The sequence below is a fragment of the Eleutherodactylus coqui genome, chromosome 2, assembly GCF_035609145.1.
Source record: "Eleutherodactylus coqui strain aEleCoq1 chromosome 2, aEleCoq1.hap1, whole genome shotgun sequence".
Classification (NCBI taxonomy): domain Eukaryota; kingdom Metazoa; phylum Chordata; class Amphibia; order Anura; family Eleutherodactylidae; genus Eleutherodactylus; species Eleutherodactylus coqui.
The window spans coordinates 274,815,733-274,832,700 of record NC_089838.1 but is presented as its reverse complement, the minus strand read 5'-3'; the positions used below and the strand labels follow the sequence as shown (position 1 = coordinate 274,832,700).

At 40.8% G+C, this 16,968-nt stretch overlaps 1 protein-coding gene across 3 annotated transcripts in view; it reads right to left on the bottom strand.

Annotated features, from left to right (window-relative positions):
• Nucleotides 1-979: 979 nt before the first annotated feature.
• The window catches only part of TACR1 (tachykinin receptor 1), a 217,175-nt gene continuing 201,186 nt past the window's right edge, over nt 980-16,968 (bottom strand). Inside the window, exons 5-6 of one of the 3 annotated variants that reach the window (XM_066593021.1) lie at nt 16,803-16,855; nt 980-2,092 (exon numbers count right to left, since the gene is read on the bottom strand). In XM_066593021.1, coding sequence (XP_066449118.1) covers nt 1,956-2,092; nt 16,803-16,855 — 190 coding nt within the window. In that variant the 3' untranslated portion in view covers nt 980-1,955. Of the gene's footprint in view, nt 2,093-9,630; nt 16,856-16,968 lie in introns of those variants that run through there. The other 2 variants (XM_066593020.1, XM_066593019.1) reach the window with 2 other exon arrangements.

The following is a 16,968-nucleotide window of genomic DNA, read 5'->3' as shown; positions in this document are numbered from 1 at the left end:
AGGAATTAGTGATCAATGTATAATCATAGGGGTTTTACCCCTAAAGCCCCCAACGATCAGCAGAATTAAGGTTTAGCAGCACTAAGATGCAGCAGCACTGTCCTACTAAAAGTAAATGGACACCAAAACAAGTACCAAAAGTATTATTTATTTGCATAAGTTAATACTTAGTAGGGCCTCCTTTGGACTTAATGATACTCTTTGCACAATGACACTTGCCGTAGCGCATTTATCCGAATGTCTGATACACTTCAGCTGTTATTTTGCGTCAATCATCCTGCAAACAACTGGCGAGTCCACTCAAGGAAGATGTATGCCCCTGTCTGTAATGGCACAAGTAGAGTCGTCATTGGACAGTTGAGCAATAGGAGAATCCTCTATGGAAAGATGATTTATGCTACTCCATCTTCAAATCAGATGGACGTACCTGGCTATGGAGGATGTCTGGGGAACATCTTTTACCTGAGTGTTTTGCCAATTACAGTGGAGGCTCCGTTATGGTCTGGGGAGGTGTTACGTGGCATGGTCTTGGTCATTGGTTGTAGTGGCAAGAACCATGAACACAAAGGTGTACCTTGGTATTCTAGACAATTATGTGCTGCCGACAATGTGGCAATAATCTGGGAATGGTCAGCAATACTTCCAACAAGACAACGTACCTTGTCACAAATCCAACGCTGTAATACGTTGGTTCTGGGATATGGATGCTTCACGATTGGACTGGCTGCACAGACATCTGATCTGAACCCTACTGAACATCATTGGGACAGACTGGACCGTCAGGTCAGGAAATATGAACAGCATCCATCTTCTTTGAGGGAACTTACCAGATGTTTGCAGGATGAATGGAGAGAAATACCGGCTGAAGTGTATCAGGCGTTAATAGAAAGTATGTCACGGAAAGTATTACCATGTCATTAGGGCCAAAGGAGACCCTACTAAGTATTAACATATGTAAATAAATACTACTTTTGATTCTTGCTTAGGTGTCCAATTACTTTTGGTAGGATAGTATGTCCATATTATTATAGCTATGCCTGTTACTGCAGCTCAATCTAATTACGGAAATAGGGCTTAGCTGCAGTGCCAGGCACAACCACACTCACATAGATGTCATTGTGCCGCAGTAAAGAATAGGCCAACACAAAACTCCCCCCAAACCCCTTCAAGAGATACATTCATACAGTCATAGACTGGCAAATTAAAAGAAAAGTAGAAACTGTATTTACCATTAGGCAACTCTGACACCATATATTTAAGGGAATTAGGTGCCTTGCATTTAGGTAATTACAAAGTGCATTTTCCTGTAAACAGGTGCCAATGGATCTTGAATTTGTGTTTGGTGCTTGGATGGTGAATGATTTCCATTCATTGTGTATTACATTGTAGATAGGTATAGTGCCACCAAGATCCATGGCAAATGTGTGATTGTCGCATTGGCTTTTGTAATATAGTGATGACAATCTAATGGTCAGTGGCATCATATGGCCTTTCTAATAAAGCAGGCATCATCTACAACTACAGTATGGCTGAACTATTCACGCATTATTTTGGCCGAGTAGGGACAACACAATCCCGAGGAAGGCTTTACTAGGCTAAACTGTTGACTTCTATAAAAGTGGCCAATGATGCTTTTCTACTTATTCTATTGCTAGCTATCTGAATTATATTTCACAGTGCTGCTTTAATCTACATTTAGATTACAACCTCAAAGAATAAGTCTAAAATTTGTGTTTTTAAGTCTTGACTGATCTAACATATAACTTATAAAAATAAAATAAGGTATACGATGCATCTATGTAAAATCTCATGTTTACCGGCCTACCAAAACCATGGCAATAAACAATTACAAAAAAGTTTGCAAAGCATCATATATATATAACAAATTAGAAATGAGAAAAACAAAAAAAGAGCAGATTGTGCTTTGGTTTTCCACTCAATCATGTCCTCAGTGCTCAGGGAGTCTCCTCCTTTGCTTCTTGAACAGTGCCATTGTTTGTTCTGCTTTGCTGTTGGCCGTTCATGTTTTCCATTTTCCTAGACTCGGAGGGCTTTCTTGTTCTCATCTTATCAAGCTCTTTATGGTTCTCTCCTGTTAGGATAATATGAGGAGGTTGTCACTCTTTGCCCATAAATATTAAAGGGAATGTGTCATCAGAAAATGACCTATAACCAAGCGTTTATGTTATACATATTTTTAAGAGCTTTTGGTGTGTTTTTCTAGATTTTCAATGTCATGATGTATATGATAAAAAAATCCTAAACTACTCAGTTTTTTTTTATACTGACCACTAATAATAGTCCTTCTCAATAGCCATCTCATTATCATTACAGACAAGATTACAATAATAGGTAACACCTATGTAAAAAGCTAACACCGAATCCACCATCAACCCCTTAAGGACCAAGCACTGTAAATTTACAGTGCTTGGTTCTGGGATTTAATCCCGGTTGATGGTTAAAAATACGTCACGGGACTAAAGCTCCTGCAATGTACCAGGAGCAGGTCGAGTCCTTGGCTGTGGATCTGGCAGAGAAGCCAGAAGTCTTTTTTAACTGCTACTGCATTCTCTCTTGGAGGCTACATAGCACTCAATGAGTGCTATGTAGTCAAGAGAGAAAACAGAAGTGTCACTTCCGCTATTCGACTCGGCAATCATGTGGCCACCGGATGCCCTCTGTCACGGCAGAGCTCCAGGGTCCTAGCAGATTCAAACTAGTGACTACTATCACTACAGGGGGATTTTTTTCCCTGGGTTTCTATGGATGTGGCTCCTATGGCTGCCGCAGCTACAATGGGAAAGTGTGAAAAATAATAAAAAAGACAGTTAAATGACCCCCAGAGGTCTTATATGATGTCATGGGGGATATAGATTTTACAAAAAATAGTTACAAAAATAAATGTAAAACTATTATAGAATAAAATAAAAAGAAATATATAAAAAAGAAAAAGGATCTATCGCCAACGTCAACCCAAACCGTCACTATATGCGCCCTGTAAACCAAGACTATGCAAAACGTCCAAACTTTAGAAAAACGTCCAAAACAAAATGAGGAACCACTTATTGTACTTTATTTTAGCGTAAATATACTAATTTTAGAAATAAACAACTATAAAGTAAGAAAATCTTTTTTTTTTTTTTTTAGATTTTTACGCCCAATAAAACTAAATAATGGGAAAAAAACTGTGGAAAAAAGACATAAAAAATAGCTGTATATGTCATGGAAAAAAACACAGCAAAAATAATCTTGGTAGGTGAAGAAAATAAAATAGGACTATAAAACCACTACATTGGTAAAATCCCTAGTACATGTCTCGTCCTTTAGGCCAAAACACAATGGTCCTTAAAGGAGATGTCCCGAGGCAGCAAGTGGGTCTATACACTTCTGTATGGCCATAATAATGCACTTTGTAATGTACATTGTGCATTAATTATGAGCCATACAGAAGTTATAAAAAGTTTTATACTTACCTGCTCCGTTGCTGGCGTCCTCGTCTCCATGGTGCCGACTAATTTTCGCCCTCCGATGGCCAAATTAGCCGCGCTTGCGCAGTCCGGGTCTTCTCCTCTTCTCTATGGGGCTCCGTGTAGCTCCGTGTAGCTCCGCCCCGTCACGTGCCGATTCCAGCCAATCTGGAGGCTGGAATCGGCAATGGACCGCACAGAAGCCCTGCGGTCCATGAAGACAGAGGATCCCGGCGGCCATCTTCAGCAGGTGAGTATGAAGACGCCGGACCGCCGGGATTCAGGTAAGCGCTGTGCGGGTGGGTTTTTTAACCCCTGCATCGGGGTTGTCTCGCGCCGAACGGGGGGGGGTTTAAAAAAAAAAAAAAACCCGTTTCGGCGCGGGACATCTCCTTTAAGGGGATAACGATGATAGTCATAGCTCACTTCCTTCCCTTTCCGGCATAATGATCTCTTTGCATGTCACAGAACATGCCCACAAGACTCTCCCATAGAGGGTCTCCTCCTGCCCATTGTGTCTATGGCCCATGAGGCTGCTGTAAAGCATATCTCTAAATGCTATTAACTGCATTGTGGGTACATTTTTGCACCCGTATTACAGATCAGAGTCCTGGCCCCACCTTGGGTCTACGGACCTGAACTCAAAGCATCTTATGGATCTATAAGTCTGCTGTATTCTTTGTTAGACTTTATTAGCCAAATGGCACAATATTTTTCTATTGAGACTCAAAGTAAAGCGGACTTGTTCCTTAAATGGGCCAAATATCCAGATGACAGATTCAATTTAAAAAGCTGACATACGAATGTGTATTAAACAGAAAAAGATTTATAAGCACTGTAGCAGCTAGGCCAGTACAGTAAATCATCGCACACTTGTGTATAGAGTCTGTTTGGGCCGGTAACTTGTTGGATTGTAAAAACCTCTATCACATGTTGCATCTATCTCATAAAGTAGCCATAAAATACTTGTGAGCTACAAGCTATTGTCAGGCCATGTCACATCCATAAATAATAAATGAAGGACTTTTACACCAGTACTTCTACCCGCACATTGGACTACGTAAAGTTTATTAGGAACATTGCATTCCATGATACTTGTAACCAATCTCCTTTATGAAAGCACCAGGAGTACATTGGAGATGCTGCGTATTAAGGGGAACCTACCACCAAGTTCATACTGCCCAACTTATAGACAGTATGAACCCAGGACAGCTATCTACAATGTGCCAACGTAGGTCTAGAATAAACATACTTTGAAGATATTTTTCAAATGAAGCTCTGATTGAAGTGGTGCCATACCAGCCTCTCCCTGCCCAGATCATCTACAGTAACGGCTATACCCAAACAAACAGCTGTCATTCTAGATGCTCCACGTTGGGAGAGGCTGGCACAGCACTGACTCAACAACCTGGAGCTCTGTTTGGACAGCATCTTCGAAGTATTTGCTTGCTGGTTGGTGGGCATCTCACTACTGAGACGTCCACTGAACCTAAGAACAGGGGTCCCGGGTCCTTCTCACTGTTGGCTTAGTGCACCCCCTGCAGTGAGGAGACTGCATGGATTGCTGGTTGCATATTCACTGTATCGCTCCATTCATTTCAATGCAACTACCGGAGAGAGCCAAGGTTTAAGCATTCAGGTATTTCCATCAGCACTATTTAAATTAATGGAGAGGCGGCCACACATATTCTGCCAGTGCTCCATTTAGTCTGATGCAAGACGAGGATATATTTTTGGGGAAGGCATAGGGTAAGTATTGAACTCACCTACTGAGGATGTATATTACACAACTTTCAATACACATGGTAGATAGATATGTCCAGCCGCTGCTGCTGATGGTTCTCTCACTTCCAGAGGAATCCTCAATGAAGCCTCCAGGAATGGATGTAGGAGACCACTGCTGGTATTGACGCATGTAGGATGAAACACTAAGGATACACTGGATATAAGTAAGCATTCTTCTTTATTACCTGTGCACTAACGACGCATTTTGGACCGGGTCAGGCTTCTTCGTCAGGTAATGTATAACACAAGAGCTGCAGACAAGCTCTTCGTGAGCATGTGCCAATGCCAGCAGTGGACTCCTTCTACTTTCATTCCTTGAGCACAATGCAGTGACAGAGAACATGGTTGACCACCACATTCTCTCACTTGGGGATGAATCCAATGAAGCCCCTCAAGGAATGGATGCAGAAGACCATTGCTGGTATTGGTGCATGCCGATATGGTGAGCATAAGTAAGCATTCCTTTTTACTTATATACAAACTATGTGTTTCTGACCCTGACAGGATTCTTTGTCAGGTAATGCATAATAGATGAGCTTCTGCCAAGCTCTTCGTGAGCATGTGTCAATGCCAGTAGTGGTCAACTTCTACTTTCATTCCTTGAGCACAATGCTTGGCTGTTTTCATCTGTTCCATTGACTTTGAATGGAGCAGGATGGCACATGCTCAACATCACATTCTATCACTTGGGGATAAATCCAGTGAAACCTCAAGGAATAGATGTAGAAGAAGACCACTGGTCGTATTTGTGCATGCCAAAGGAGAAGTTCAGGATATGGTGAGTATATTACTTTATTACTTATATACAAACTACAAGTTTCCGACCTGGACAGGATTCTTCGTCAGGTAATGTATAATATAAGACTTACTGCAAAGCTCTTCACAAGCATGTATCAATACCAACAGTGGTCTACTTCTACTTTCATTTCTTGCACACAACGCTTAGCTGTTTTCATCAGTGCCATAGACTTTGAATGGAGTGACACTGCACATGCTTGACCATCACATTCTCTCACTTGGGGATTAATCCAATGATGTCTCAACGAAAGGAAGTAGAAGGAGACTGGTATTGGTGCATACCGGATGAAATACTCAGGATACGCTAGGTATAAGTAAGCATTCTTCTTTATTACATATATACATACTCCGCGTTTCCGACCCGGACAGGAAACTTCATGAAGAGTTTCTGCCAAGCTCTTCACACGCATGGGCAAATACCAACAGTGGTCTCCTTCTACTTTCATTCTTTGCACACAACAGTTGGCTGTTTTCGTCAGTGCCATAGACTTTGAATGGAGCTGGACGGCACATGCTTAGCCGCCAAACCATTCAAACCCCTCCTTCTGTAGCTGTGGTTATGTAGCTGGTGGAATGGGTGATGGAGGTGTCTTAGCGATCCATGGGAGTCCCAGCTGTTGTACCCCAACCAACCTTGCATTTACTACCTATTCCGTAGATAGATGGCAAATACTTTTGGCTGGGATATCCCTATAACAGGACTAGCTTTATATAAACTGTTGACGAGCTGGGTGATTTCTGGCTCCCTGTTATATCAGTCACAATGTGTGAATGCAGGCAGGCAGTGATCCCGGTCTCCATTCGTGTTCTCCGCTCTATAAATATGACTTATAAATACATTTGCTTCTGCAAGGTCACATTAATACACATGTGTTAAACGCTGTGTCAGATTGCATTAAGGAACTGAATGACTTTGGTTTGCTGCTCTCTGACACAGATATTTCAAGGAACATTACTTGACAGTATATTGTGACAGGATGTATGAATTCCACGTCTGAGACCTTTGCACTTACTTCATTTCTGCTGTCTGATATTGTAGAATTGTTTAATCAGTTGGCAGCAGATTTTTACAGTACAATTAACTTGACCACTTGGCAAATTAAGTTTGAAATGCATTGTCAAGCACACACGCCTAAAGGATGACGGCTTTATTTCACTCAAGGCAGTTATTCAAAGCAGCAAGCCATATGATATATCTGCTCTGGTTTACCCTCAGGCATTACCAGAGATGTTAAAGGGTAACTACACATATATAATGCATTACAGAAATTCTCATGTGCATAATGATGTTGGCAAGGGGAAGTGAGGCAGATGGATTATTTTATAGAACAATTCCTTGGCACGGTCTGGATGAAAGGAGTTAAAAAGAAATATTACCTTTGGATGATATGTTGTCCCGCCTATCTATAAGAGCTCATTGCACATGGAAAACCACATGATCGGACCCTGTACAGTTATGGTTTCATATTATGGAGTGTTAGGTACTCCTTGTGCTACCATGTTGACCCAAAGCAGTCTATGGCGGCTGTATTAAAAGTCAGCTCCATTTCTTTCTATCTGAAATGTCCTGGAGTTCCTCTCTTCATGTGGGTCATGTGATCTCATTTTGACCACCTGAGAATTGCTTGGCTTTATGTTCTTTCAAGGAGTCACTATTTCAATCAGCATAATTCCTGCGTGATGATATCATATGGACTATTGATGATAATTACACAGCTCCTGTCACACAGCTATAATGAAGGAGATCACAGCTTACCCTCCGGACTATGTAATTATGGTCTGTAGTTTATGTAGGTGAATATAGAATCCCTGCAGACAGAGATGGTACTGGTTCTAGCTGTTTGGTGATGTTGTGCTAATGCATCATGGGATTGTAAGCAGAGCATAGAAAAAATGAGTAGGATGAAATCTCAGAATCAATATGGTACCTGATAAGTATCAGACAAGAGGCTGCATTGCATGGAAGTGACTGCAGTATACATAGGAAATGCCCACAGTGTGATAAGCAATCACGTGAGAGGGGCAGTGATGGCAAAATGTGTTTTTGCTGAAGTCATCCTCTAATCATTATAAACAATGAGATTAAGGATAGGTTATAAATATTTTAAAACAGAATACCTATTTAAATATATTCTTTTAACTTTTCTGCCAGCAGAACCACTGTTTTGTAATTAGGTTATTATTTTTTAGGTTATACATAAAGTCATTATTTTAATATACAGGCAAATGCAACAATAAATGGCTATATGGTGGCCCTTAAAGGGAACCTGTCAGGTCCCTAATGGTTCCTGGGCTGCAGGCACTACAGTATAGTGACAGACATGCTGATTTTAGAGGTCTGTCACCTATACTGATTGGCTCAGAGGTTTTAGAAAACTTACAATTCAAGGTTTGCTGTTTGGCCAGAGATATCTCAGGTGTGGTCATTAATAGTCATATATTCACCCTTCCACTGTCTTCGCCTGTCCACCTTCTGCTTATTGACAAATCTCTATCTATACAGATCTGTCAATCAGTGATATCAGCATGCCTGTCACTATACTGTAGTTGTAGTGGGGTACTCCTGCAGCCCTCCTGAATAGATCTGTGTTAGTGGTTATTAAAAATGCAAGAGATTGTTTTCTCTTAAGAATGTGCCTGGCATCCAGTGGCCATATAGAGAAATTGAATCTATGATGCTCCATTTTCATGTTCTATTTTCCTGGATGCTAATTGGTTATTGGCGATCACAGGGGAGGTAGTGGAGACGTGAGTCTGAGCCTGCTGTATAAAAGGGAGGTCTGGAGGTCGCACAAAAGGAGAGTTGCTCGGAGTCTGTTGTGCGTGTGTGGAAGACCTGTACCAGGCCCCACCATATGAGTTGGCGCCATCGCCTAATCACCTGAATCTGGAAGCTGGGAAACAAAGTCAAGCATCTTCAAGAAGAGGATCCTGCGGTACCCGCTTAATGTGTGAACATGCTGTGTTGCCTTCCTCTGTTGATATTAGTGAAACTCGAACAGGCAGTTAATAAAATTTGTTTGGCAAGCATGGAAGGCGTATGGACTGTTTCTGTTGTAATTGGTTACAGACTCCCTGTGGGTAAGCTGTTCCACCTTTGCAATAGGGCCCACTTTGCCCAGTATCCCTCGATTGCCACACAGAAAGCCCCCAGCAGACCTCCAACCTGAGACCCTCTACCACCCCAGCGGCCCATTTCATAGAGCCACAGCCCGGGAACCATTAGGGACTTGAGTGATTCCTTGTAAGACATTATAAAAACAGTATATTCTCCAAGTTTGTTCATTACCCATACATTTATCACCTCACAGCCAACTACTTTTTCTCCTGCCCACTCATGGAAAAAGTAAAAACAATATTAGAAGGATGCAGCTAAAAAAGATCATATCCAGAACAGACAAAATCCAATTCTGTAAAAACAAGATTTGATTCAGGATTAGAAAATGCATCACGTGTCACAAAATGACAACATATGTAGGTATGTAAGTGCAACTTTACGATCATACCACCTTAGAGATTGGCCTCTTTCTCCGCATGAGTGGCCAACAATACAACATTACAATTCTCCACTACAGACCGCTTAATGAAACAATATGTTTATTTGTGAAAATACTGCTTTTGTCTGAACAGTGAAAACATTTACAGCGTTTTACAGATATAACAAAGGCAGATCATACTAATATACAGCACATCTACACAACAGCTCATTGAGCACAACTTTACAGAGTTATATGAAGGCTGCACAATATCTTAAGCCTGGGTGCTAGATTGCAGAAAATACACACAAAAAAATAAATTCCCTCAAATGCAAAGGGTTTATAAACACTAAAAATTAAAGCAGTAACCATCTGATGGCTTCATTCAAGACTATATACATTCCCTTTCGAATGGTACTGTCCTCTACGGTACACCGGATCCATCATATTGGCCAACCCTTACAAGAATGTTCCATTGCACCATAATACGGAAGGTAGGGATGGCTCAAGAATCGATGTAAGTTCATTCACATATTTTTCACATTCAGATTTATTAAATACCCTGTTAAAATGTTTTTGTTTAACACTATAATCATCTGAAGACATTGAAGAAGCATGGGTTTCACATCTACCACATAATATGACTTTTTTTTGGAAAGAATAGAGAACCACTATATGAACCACACAGGCTAGAATGAAGCATTGGCAAAAAATTGGCAGTGTCCTTTGAATGAAAAATATACATCTATGAAGACTATAGCATATTGCGATCAACACTCGATGGTTTCTAGAGTTTATAGAAGCGGCAGGAATGTGCGGTAAATACTGTTTTGTTGTGTTTCCTTTAGAAAGAACGAAGCATTTGGCACTTATGAAAAAAGACACAAAGTAGAATCGATAAATCCCATCACAATATACACGTCAAGTAACTCTTAATTTAGCCATTATAAACCATAACAGTAGCATCGACTTACATTACTACAAAAGTTTAACTCTTTGCCCGAAACCCCAAAATTTCGATAACCTGAACATACAGGTTGAATAATACAACAGTCCAAGAAGCTGAGAATCGGGGAGCTGTTTGGCAAGGACAGCATAACACAATAGCAACTTAGGAGGGTCAAAGAAAGTACATGTTTGACTCCTTACCCTCGTGGAGAGATTGTTGGACCACCGGCTCTCTAGTGTGAGGACCTTGCCAAACAACTCTCCTTATTTAGCTTCATGGACCCTGGACTTCCTGGACTGTAAAAGTGACATAAGAGAACAGGAAACCAGAGTTAGGCTTTAATATATTAATATTGAATATATATATCTTAAATAAAATATTTATCTTATATAGTATATTGCACATTTGTTTTTTTGATTTTTTGCTTTTAAAGAGCAATTGCAATGCCAGGGAATTTCCTTTCTAGGAACAATTATCAGTAGATTTAACGAACATTTGGGTAATCCCATTTACATAGTCGTGTCTCATAGCCTGTTCATGTTCCTTTACTATGCACATGGTGGCATTACCCAAATTACCCAAATTATACTCTCATTTGTTCATTAGTTATCCCAGTTGAAAGTCTAAGGACACTTTTTGGGGGCAGTTTTTTTCCCTTAAATGCATACATTTTGGGTTGACAATCATTTTTGCAATAGCGTTTAATTAAAACAATTTCACCTTTTGTATTCTGCAGCTTCTTCATATCACGGTTAGAGATGAGCGAGCATACTCGCTAAGGGCAATTACTCGATCGAGCATTGTCCTTAGCGAGTACCTGCCCGCTCGGAAGAAAAGGTTCGGCTGCCGGCGGCGGGCGGGGAGTGGCTGGGGAGAGCGGGGAGGAACGGAGGGGAGATCTCTCTTTCCCCCCCGCTCACTGCCGCAACTCACCTCTCACCCGCGCCGGCAGCCGAACCTTTTCTTCCGTGCGGGCAGGTACTCGCTAAGGACAATGCGCGATCGAGCAATTGTCCTTAGCCAGTATGCTCGCTCATCTCTAATCACGGTATATAGAAACAGCACCCTAAGTCTCAGAAAGAGGCTGGAATGATGCGCTGATTACCTCTCCTCTCTTGCAGTTTTAATAAAATATATTATAACCACAACAAAGGCAAACTTGTGGTCATAAATTAGCTGATAGGAATGTGCAGGAGAAGAGAGTGCAGAGGGAAATCAAGTTGTCAGCCCAGACTACGGATTTCATATCGAGACAGCCTACAGATTCGATATACAGGGATATGTAGAAGTTGCAGAAAACAAAAAGGTACAAGATTTTTACGTAAACCTTATTGAAAAAAAAGATTGGTGAGCCCAAAGTACATGCATATAGGTGAAAGAAAATGGTCCCCCAAAGGTGTTCATAGTCTTTAAAGGGACAAAAGGTTCTTTTTTAATGTCCAGATTGGGTGCTACTATATAGCACATATTTATTTAAAGTGGACCTATAATGTTCTCAGATCACTGGATGCATAGTTTTACAGCCTTAACCGGCTGACTTTATGCCAACATTTCATTTTTTCCTAATCCCCTCCTGTTCCTCCATACCAAGTACCATTAGATTTGGTTCCCAGCTCTTTGGACCTGTCAAGTGGGCGGTCTCCACTGCTCACTGTCAATGGATCATATTAGATTTGGTAGACAGTGAGTGGTGGAGCCTGCCAATTTGACAGACTCAAAGGAGCCAAATCTAATGGGATCCTGTACCAAGGAACAAGGGGAAGTAGCAATAAAAAAAAGTTCAATAAAGTCCATAGCTATGCAGTTGACCCCACTGACATATCAGGTCTAGAGATGAGCGAGCATACTCGCTAAGGACAATTGCTCGAGCGAGCATTGCCCTTAGCGAGTACCTGCCCGCTCGGAAGGCGGTGAGCTGTGGGGGTGAGCGGGGAGGAACGGAGGGGAGATTTCTCTCTCCCTTTCTCCCCCCCGCTCCCCCCTGCTCACTGCCGCAACTCACCTGTCACCCGCGCCGCCACCCGAACCTTCTCTGCCGAGCGGGGAGATACTCGCTAAGGACAATGCTCAATCGAGTAATTGTCCTTAGCAAGTATGCTCGCTCATCTCTAATCAGGTCCTCTTCAAAGTCTTTCATTTTCTAAACTTTTTGATGTTACAGAAGTTTTGATTAGTAGGGGTCTGGGTGCAGAGATTGGCTCTGTATGGCTCACTGCGGACTTTCTATGAACACGTACACTGCTCACTCCCCTCGCCAAAATGAGCCAAGCAGAAACAAAAAGACGCAGTATCCAGCCGAGCATTTCTACCCCTTTGTTTTAGTAATCCGTGGGGTTCTCAGCACCTGGACCCACACGGATCAAAACTTCTGATAGGTCACTGTGACATTTTAAGAGTTTTATAAAATGCCAGGTAGACTTTAAAGAAGAAACCACTTCCACCATACTTATGGACGCATGTTCAATATTAACGAAGCTAGCATTGTGCAAGAATTTTGCAACTTTGAATATCATTAAACACAATTGAACTCTTTTATATGTATTAGAAAACCCAATATATATTTGATGCATTTTGTATATGCGGCTCTTTTTGGAAAATAATGACTACAGTAATATAGTGAAAGACATTTGTAACCTTCAGGTTACCAGTGCTTTCTTTAGGGAGTCTTTGTCAATGCTTAATAAAAAAAAAGACATTGCAAGGAGATGACAAGGCTGGATCTTCTCTCAAGGAGGACTGAAGGTAATCATGGACGCCTTACCAACTTTGCCAGTCATAATGCGCTTCAGTTAATAGCGTGCATTTTAACCAGGGGCGTAATTATAGGGGATGCGGTTGCACCCGGGCCCAGGAGCCCTAGGGGGCCCATAAGGCCTCTCTTCTCCATATAAGGAGCCTAGTACTATGAATAAAGCATTATATAGTTGGGGGCCCTGTTACAGATTTTGCATTGGGGCCCAGGAGCTTCAGGTTACGCCTCTGATGTCAATATAGATCATCCTGTGTCTAAACATAATGAGTGCTGTTTTTGACTGAAGGGTTATAAAAGCCTCTCCTGGACATCCACCCTTGAGTGCCGATACTGTTTATAAATTGGGGCCACCAACATTTATGTTTCTGGCCATAAGGAAGAGGAAGATAGAGACTGGCTTCTTATTAACATAAAATATATTAAAATATTCAATATGTTTGTGTGAACATCGTACTTTATATGTAAGTAAACTTACTTAATTGTTGCTGTTTACATTATCTTCATACCTTACCTTTATAGAGAAGTGTATAAAGTCAGTACAAGTTCAACCTAATGGCCACAGTTTAGTTCTTTTCTACTTGACATTTTTTTTACGATCCATTACAAATTATGAACAAACCTGAAGACATTTAATTTAAAGAGCTGTAGTTCATCTTAGAGCCTGTAGGCATCACTGTAGTCTCTACAGACCAAAAAACAATATACCACACGCTAAACAAAAGAGAAGAACAATTCCATTTCATCCTGCAAAGAGTTCACTTATGCTTAACTTTATCTTTTGAGGTTGAGTTGTTTTTCTGAATTGACTTTATAAGTAGCTTTATGGGTACGTTCACACGTAACTGATTTTGGTGCCGATCCATGAGGTGGGATTTTCATGCATTTTTTGACATGGATCCACAGGAGATTTCACACGTTAAATTAGAGGGGTGAAGTCTGCTGCAGAACCGCATCAAAAGATTTTAGTTGCGGAATTTGACGCAGATTTTGGTGCGTATTTTACGTAAATTACGCACCAATTCTGCTACGTGTGAAGCACCGTAGAGGTGTTAGTAAAATTCTGTATTTTTATTTTATTTTCAGCTATGTGTGTTAAAGGTGGCTTCATATGGGACAAATATAGTCCAAATAGTCGCTCAAAATAGTCGCAACAGTGAGTTGTGTACAAAAAAAATGATGTTTGTGTGATTTTACACGTAGCAATTGTTCTATTTCGGAGAGAGAAAGAAAGAGAGTCGAAAAAGACTGGGCTAGTCATTGAAGGGCAGGCGATTGTGTGTTCACACTAAATAGTAATTGATCAACCAGCTACTATTTCACAAGGTCACCAACTGTCATTTACATTTGCCCTATTGAGCGAGTATTTGGATGATTGCTGTCCTGTGTAAAGCCACCCTTAAAGAACTGAAAAATTAGTTTACAGAAAGGGAACTTTACTCGGAGGCAACAATTAGTATCTGGACTGAACCCTTTGTTTAAACAGTGTTTAACATCAGTCACTATACAGTGTTTATATACACCCTGCTCTGACCCCACAATTTGTCAGAGACGAATAATCCCAACACTTTACTCAAAGGGAATATTTATAGAATCTGACACATAGGTCATCTGGCGCGGTCTACATTTTGGTTGATGGGTTGAAAACTTTGGATCACACTTCTAAGTCTGCAAAGTATAACATGATATGTTTTGTGTTACCGCCATCTAGGTGTTTACTAGAATTAATGATAAAAAGTTATAACCAGCAACATCCCATAGACAGCACAGGTACTTCATATACTAAGGAAAATGATCATCCAGCATTGGTGTTTCATAGATATTGTTGACAGGGAAAAAGAGCTTAAGAGGGACCTGGACACTTTTCTGGAGCATCACAATATTATAGCTACTAATTACTTCAGAAGGTTTGTTGATGCAGGGATTATTCTGATTGCCACACTTGGGGTCGTAAAGGAATGTTTTCCCCTTAAATGAGGAAAATTGGCTTCTACATCATTGGGGAATTTTTTGGCCTTCCTCTGGATCAACACTTGGGGGAGGGGGTAATAGGCTGAGCTAGATGGGCATATGGCTTTTTTCAGCCTTAAATACGATGTTACTATGTTAGGGCAAATCATGGCTCAACTTCATGTTCAGGATGTAAATAAGCTTGCCCCCTTGAGGAAGACATTGGGCTTTTATTGCCATCTATTCGACAGCAACCCTATAAGTCACTGATTGACCATTTCAACATGACATAAGTCAAACCAGAGTCTTCTCTATAAGGAAAAAAAAGGCATTCATCTGCAGACAGCTGTTCTAGAATTTTTGCCCCTTATCAACGCAGAGCAGGGTACTGGTTGGCTGGGCGAGAGGCCTTTGATGGGGGTAAATGGGGATAAAGTTTCATAGAGGGTGACATAGGGTTACTATCCAATAGGTAGCACTAGAAAACCTCTTTCTTTTCCAGGATGAGGGTTTTCTTAACACCTTTTTTCCCAGGCCTATAAGATTCTCTACACCAACTTTGCAGTCTCCACAAGGAGAAACTTTATCCCCCTTGACCTAAGAGATAGGACAGTCATGGTATATTTCTGATTACCTTTATACTCTTACCAAAATACTACAGTAACATAGAGAAGGTCTGTAAATTCTAAGTAAAAAATCTGAAACCCAGGTAGAAAAACCTCCTAGATCTATCATCATTGTGGACCTCCAGATAAGTATGGTTTTGGAAGTGGGAATTCACCGATATCCCTTACAAGGACTGAATTTTCAGTTTTAAACCCAGATTTTAACTTAATGCTCAATTTATGTTATCAAACTTTCTCCTTCTTAGCTTTTGCTTCATCCTTACAATATTTGGATATTTGTTCAAGGGGACAAATAAGTTGACTACAAAAAATCCTAAAAAAAACCCAAACACTGAAAACAGTCCCAGCTATAATATCTGGGCATACTGTATTGAAAGAACACTGATAACTCCCTGAGGTTCAAATATTAAAATTGTTAAACTTCCTGTTGGGACTTTGTAATAATTCTGTGGAAAATGTGATTAGGTTACAGCTAACTGTAAAAGGGCAACGTTTCCTAGAAGCATAAAGCTTTTCTTGTTTGGAGAAACCTAAAAAAAAAATCTAAAGATGGAAAACTTGTCAAACTGTAAACATCTATCAATAACAAAGGGAACAGAAAAAAAGACCCTGAAATTGTAAACAAAATCTTTTTCACTTGTAGCCAGGGCAAAGGTGGATCGAAAATGATACTACCCCATAGAAAGGGTTAAGCAGCCTAGCAGAGGTTCAAACCACGGAATGGAGACCTAGGGATGTCCAGATGTTGTTGGGACATAATTTATGATAAATTATTGGAGTAGAAGCTGGATGAGTCAGACATGGTCTTACAGACACTGCGAGAAGAACCATTGGAGGTGAGGTCCAATGACAGACGTTTGTTGCTCTTCCCATTCTCTTCTGCTTCTTCATCGTTGGCACTTAGGACGGATGATACGGTGGTTTCAATACGACTGATTTTGTACATGCTGCTCTGGGTTTGAAGGTAGCGTGTAGATTTCATTTCCAGACCTTCATACTCACCCGCAGGGATGAACGGGCACCATCGAAAGACATGCTTAAAGCCTATACGGAACCTTAGGAAAAAAAAAAGAGATGAACTTTATTATGTACACTTCTTAGGTCAAAGCCTAGAGTATCTCCATTTACTCATTCAACTTTTTGAAGTGATTGCTATTGCAGTGGGATA